The sequence below is a fragment of the Anomaloglossus baeobatrachus genome, chromosome 3 (genome assembly GCF_048569485.1).
Source record: "Anomaloglossus baeobatrachus isolate aAnoBae1 chromosome 3, aAnoBae1.hap1, whole genome shotgun sequence".
NCBI classification, from domain to species: Eukaryota; Metazoa; Chordata; class Amphibia; order Anura; family Aromobatidae; genus Anomaloglossus; species Anomaloglossus baeobatrachus.
The window spans coordinates 125,638,113-125,644,112 of record NC_134355.1 but is presented as its reverse complement, the minus strand read 5'-3'; the positions used below and the strand labels follow the sequence as shown (position 1 = coordinate 125,644,112).

General features: G+C 42.7%; 1 protein-coding gene across 2 annotated transcripts in view; it reads right to left on the bottom strand.

Annotated features, from left to right (window-relative positions):
• Positions 1-394: 394 nt before the first annotated feature.
• The window catches only part of NPHP1 (nephrocystin 1), a 224,573-nt gene continuing 218,967 nt past the window's right edge, over positions 395-6,000 (bottom strand). For both annotated transcript variants that reach the window (XM_075339427.1, XM_075339426.1), the window contains exons 20-21: positions 4,325-4,369; positions 395-1,913 (exon numbers count right to left, since the gene is read on the bottom strand). In XM_075339427.1, the coding sequence (XP_075195542.1) occupies positions 1,635-1,913; positions 4,325-4,369 (324 nt within the window). In that variant the 3' untranslated portion in view covers positions 395-1,634. The remainder of the gene's footprint in view (positions 1,914-4,324; positions 4,370-6,000) is intronic.

Sequence of the window (6,000 nt, the reverse complement as noted above, 5' to 3'; positions counted from 1 at the left end):
CAGCATCTTCTCCAGGGGCTGTAGATGGAGCACGGTCTCAGTGCCTGGAGACCGGTAAATCCCACTTCACCCAGAGCCCTGTAAAAAGGGATGGGGAAGGAATCAGCATGTGGGCTCCTGCCGCCGTACCCGCAATGGGTACCTCAACCTTACAAACACCTCCGACATACAGTGGGGTGAGAAGGGAGCATGCTGGGGACACTATATGTGTCCTCTTTTCTTCCATCCGACATAGTCAGCAGCTGCTGCTGACTAAAAAGTGGAGCTATGCGTGGATGTGTTGCCTCCTTCGCACAAAGCACAAAACTGGTGAGCCAGTGATCCCACTGGGGGTGTATAGCCAGAAGGGGAGGGGCCTTACACTTTTAAGTGTAATACTTTGTGTGGCCTCCAGAGGCAATAGCTATACACCCAATTGTCTGGGTCTCCCAATGGAGCGACAAAGAAATAACAAAAACAACAAAAACGTATACACTCTTGTGAAAGATATAAATAAATGACGAAACCACAAATAAAAATGAGGGGAAAAATAATTCAACGTGTGCCCATCTGTGGATTAAAATCATGCCTGTCAACTGACACAATGTTTTATAAAAAAAAAAAAAAATGTTCAAAAATGTTTCTCTAAAATGAAATGATAATATAATGTCCGGCAGGTGCATAATGTATAGACCTACACCTCCGACTATGGAATGATTGACATTTAATAGTGTCATGGGGCTCCTGAGAATCCTTCGGAGGTAGCTTTTGCACAGTCTCTGCATTGAGCAGGCAACGTCCAGTTACTGGCTGGATTTCTCAAGTCACATCTTAGTAAGGTGCTATCAATTATTTAGTTAAGGGTAGGGAGAGTCTCTTACAACCTTATAGCAATACCCTCTAGAATCACAGTGATACCATTTTCATGTATAGTATACTTTCTGCACACATGTATTATTAAGGAAGACGGCACAATTTGAAATCAAAATCTTTGCATGACTCTCTTTAGGATTATTTGAAGATACCCCCGGACAATCATGAGTCTTTAGGTTACAGGATCCTTTACAAGACTCCTACAAAAACAGTTAACTGTAACAAAGTTTATATGAAGTTATTGAGCTTTATTATTTATCAGCAATTCAAAAAAAATCATACATGAAAACATAATGGAGATTATTGTTGTTTTATCACCTGAGGCCATTGTGCATAAAATGAGGCACAAATGCTGGAGTCCCAGAAGAAGCCTTGGCGAAACACAGGTTGGAATGGCATGAGCAAGTTCCTGTAGTGTGTATGCACTACTTACTTATGCTTTTATTACATTGTATGGATTTACCATAGCTTCCTAACATGAATGTATGCACCAGCACTTTTCAGTCTATTCATATGACCTCTGGGCATAATACAATATGATTGTAATGATCAATTTATTGCTGCTATTTATATGTAATGGTCCAAGTGTGCTGGCACGTCAGTTGGTAAAGAGACGATAACCTCCATAATGTTTTTATGTTTTATGAATTACTGAGAAGCTGGATAACTTCTTAAACTGTTTTACATTTAGACACTTGTTTTGTAGGCGCCATATTAATTCAGATAATGGCCAAGGTTGGGCTTTGGCCTAAGAGGGGGCTGAGGAGCCTCAATAAGCAAAGTTACAATGTGACAAGAGATGTCCTTGCTGTTTCAAGAAAATCATATGATATCTCTGAAATATCAAAAGGCTTGTGAAGACTATCAGGAGACAGCAGGAAATGAATGGCCCCTTCTTTCTCACGATTTTTCTTTAGAAAATCAGCAATTGCTTTCCAGCGTGCAGCTTCTGTCTCGTCCTCTGCCCATCTGGGTTCCTGGAGGAATGTGGCCTGCAGGAGAGCGTATGCGGTGTCATGGTACACTCGGATGAATGCATTCTTCATAAACTCAACATCTCTCTATGAAAAGGTAGAAAGGTAAAAGGTAGATGCAGAACAAGGGAAACTTAAGCTCCATAATAACGATAACAATTTTGTGAGGGGAAGAATTGTATTAAATTACATTGCAATGACAAATCCACACACCATAACACTATAATCTGTTATGCCTACAAATATCTATGATATGTTAGGTTGGCCACTACTTTTACACTGATGGCCTATCCTTAGGATTGGTCATCAATGTATGATCGGCTAGGATCCAACACCCAGCACCCCCACCCATCAGCTGTTCTCGGTGCCAGCAGCTTCTGGGTAAAATGCTTAATTCCGGAGTTACTCCGTCTTTTGATGGAGGCCACGGCCGGGTACTGCACATCCGCCTCCTACTGATTTGTAGCAGTTGATGGGGCAGCTCTAGAAGCGAGCATTTCTAACCATCTGCCCCAACAACAGTTAATTGGCGGGGGCACCGGTTGTCAGACCCCAGACAATCATACACTGATGATCTATCCTAAAGATAGGCCATCAATGTTAAAGTAGTGGACAACCCCTTTAAATATTTGCATCTCTGAAAAAGGTACAAATTGTAGCTACGACCCAGGACCCGTAAAAGCGCTGCAGCGCGAAACAGCCATTGTCCTCCAGAGTGCCAGCATCTGGTCTCGTAACCGCTCACCTTTTATGCATTTATAATAAAGCAAGGACTTTTATACAACAGTGTGTGCTACGATTCTACTTTCTCTTACGGGGGTCATCATCTAACCCCCGCTGTCATGGCAACCCATTGGCACCCGGTGATCACATCACAGGGCCACCAATGGTGGCGGGGAACAGCACAATCCCCATCGGAATGAGTTAGATCGCGCTGTCAGAGACTGACAGCGCAATCTAAGGGGTTAACAGGAGCCACCAGCTCCTGTGAGCTGCACATGTCTGCTGATCAGATCAGCAGACATGGGCGGGGAATAATGCGGGCTCGCAGCGCAAACTGACAGTCTTGATGAATCTGGACCCATGTATCACAGTACATGCTACAAAGATCTGGGTATGACGTAGAGCTTGTAAGTCTTATCTTTCTTCTTCTGAAGTTGGGCTGAACTTTTACGAGGTCATAAATCAAATCAGAGAAGTTAGGAGTTACAAACTAAAGGCCACGTCACACTAAGCAACATCACTAGCAACATCGCTGCTAACGAACAACTTTTGTGACGTAGCAGCGATGTTGCTAGCGATGTTGCTGTGTGTGACATCCAGCAACAACCTGGCCCCTGCTGTGAGGTCGTTGGTTGTTGCTGAATGTCCTGGGCCATTTTTTAGTTGTTGCTCTCCCGCTGTGAAGCGCACATCGCTGTGTGTGACAGCGACAGAGCAACAACTAAATGTGCAGGCAGCAGGAGCCGGCTTCTGCGGACGCTGGTAACCACGGTAAACATCGGGTAATCAAGAAGCCCTTACCTTGGTTACCCGATATTTACCTTCGTTACCAGCGTCCCCGCTCTCAGCTGTCAGTGCCGGCTCCCTGCTCTCTGCACATGTAGCCGGAGTACACATCGGGTAATTAACCCGATGTGTACTGTGGCTAGGAGTGCAGGGAACAGGGAGCCGGCACTGGCAGTGTAAGAGTGGGGACGCTGGTAACGAAGGTAAATATCAGGTAACCAAGGTAAGGGCTTCTTGGTTACCCGATGTTTACTGTGGTTACCAGAGTCCGCAGAAGCCGGCTCCTGCTGCCTGCACACGTAGCAGAGTACACATCGGGTAATTAACCCGATGTGTACTGTGGCTAGGTGTGCAGGGAGCCAGCGCTAAGCGGTGTTCGCTGGTAACCAAGGTAAATATCGGGTTGGTTACCCGATATTTACCTTAGTTACCAAGCGCAGCATCGCTTCCACGCGGCGCTGCTGGCTGGGACACTGGTTGCTGGTGAGCTCACCAGCAACTCGTGTAGCGACGCTCCAGCGATCCCTGTTAGGTCAGGTTGCTGGTGGGATTGCTGGAGCGTCGCAGTGTGACATCTCACCAGCAACCTCCTAGCAACTTACCAGCGATCCCTATCAGGTTGGATCATTGTTAGGATCGCTGGTAAGTTGTTTCGTGTGACTGGGCCTTAAGCTCACTGAAGGAATTACAGTTAACTTACCCCTGCATAAAGGCTTTAGAAGCCAAATAGCTGACATTTTTTTATGAAATTAATTAAAAATATATTTGCAACTGAAAATAAAAGCATTTAAAATAAAATATAAATAAAAATTGGCCCCGAAGTTGTTTATATCCTTTTCAAGATCAAACAATTTCAGAATGTATTTAATTTAAAATAAATCAAATTGGGTTTTCAAACAGTTGCTTCTAGTTTTAAAAATAGAAATCAGAACAATCATTGTTATAGGGCAGATTACATGTGGTAGTGGAGTTACATAATGAAATATTACCTTCTCTGATCTCTTCAAAGAGTTATTCTTCTCTGCCCATCCACTCTAGGGTAACAAGAAAATATATACCGTAAATATCTTTCATTGTACATATGAATAATAATATACTGTCAAATTTCTTTAAGATGATGACCCAAAATTGCATTAAAATGTTCTTCTCATTTGTATATGATGGCATTGGAAATCTGTTACAGGAATTTTGGTCAAGGAAAAGTCTTTCACATTCTGTGATTTTTCACGTACAGAAAAACGGTCTGTTATCAGTCTTTTTCATCTGAGATTCATCAGTGTTTGGTCACTGTGTTCATTTTTACCATTGGTGTTTCATCAGTGACTTTCATTTTATCTATGAATTTAATGAACGCATAGACTTGTATGGGTACTTTTGACCCATGAATCTGATCAAAAACCGACATGTCTACATGGTTTTTTTTGCAGACATACAGACAACAAAAACTATTCTTGTGATCAGCTCCAAGATGTGCTCTGAGAGACTGATGCAACGCAAAGCACAAAAGTACAGGTCAATAGAAGTAATACAAAATAGTGATGTGCGCCCCATATTATGCCGCTGATCTAACGATATGATAAAAATAATCTGTCTGGTTTCTATATGGTAGACCTGCACTTTTACTGATTAATTAGTATACACTACAGCACATACCATGACGCACAGTAATAATAATAGGAAGGTATTTAGAACATACAGTCCCCAAGTTATCAAGAGCGGCATGAACAACACCAGTCTTGATGAGGGGTGCGCTGAAGTCAAATGCACATGTATTTTAACGTATAAGGCACATCAGAAAAAGGGTCTACGCCCCCATGCTCCTCGTCACACATATGACTCCAGTCAATGACTAGAGTAAATAATGAAATATAGAAATCTCTAACAGAGAGCACATCAATAAATGAGGAGTGATCAGTTGTACAGTAGGGAAAAAAAGTATTTAGTCAGCCACCAATTGTGCAAGTTCTCCCACTTAAAAAGATGAGAGAGGCCTGTAACTGACATCATAGATTGACCACAACTATGAGAGACAAAATGAGAAAACAAATCCAGAAAATCACCTTCTCTGATTTGGCAACATTCTTTTGCAAATTATGGTGGAAAAATAAGTATTTTGTCAATACCAAAAGTTCATCTCAATGTTTTGTTATATATCCTTTGTTTGCAATGACAGAGGTCAAACGTTTTCCGTGAGTCTTCCTAAGGTTGGCACGCACTGTTGGTGGTATGTTGGCCCATTCCTCCATGCAGATCTTCTCTAGAGCAGTGATGTTTTGTGCCTGTCGCTGGGCAACACAGACTTTCAACTACCTCCAAAGGTTTTCTAAAGGTTTTCTATGGGGTTGAGATCTGGAGACTGGCTAGGCAACTCGAGGACCTTCATATGCTTCTTACGAAGCCACTCCTTCATTGACCTGGCGGTGTGCTTGGGATCATTATTATGCTGATAGACCCAGCCACATTTCATCTTCAATATCCTTGCTGATGTAAGGAGGTTTACACTCTAAATCTCCTGATACATAGTCCCATTCATTCTTTCATGTACACGGATCAGTCGTCCTGGTCCCTTTGCAGAGAAACAGCCCCAAAGCATGATGTTACCACCCCATGCTTCACAGTAGGTATGGTGTTCTTTGGATGCAACTCAGCATTGTCTCCTCAAAAA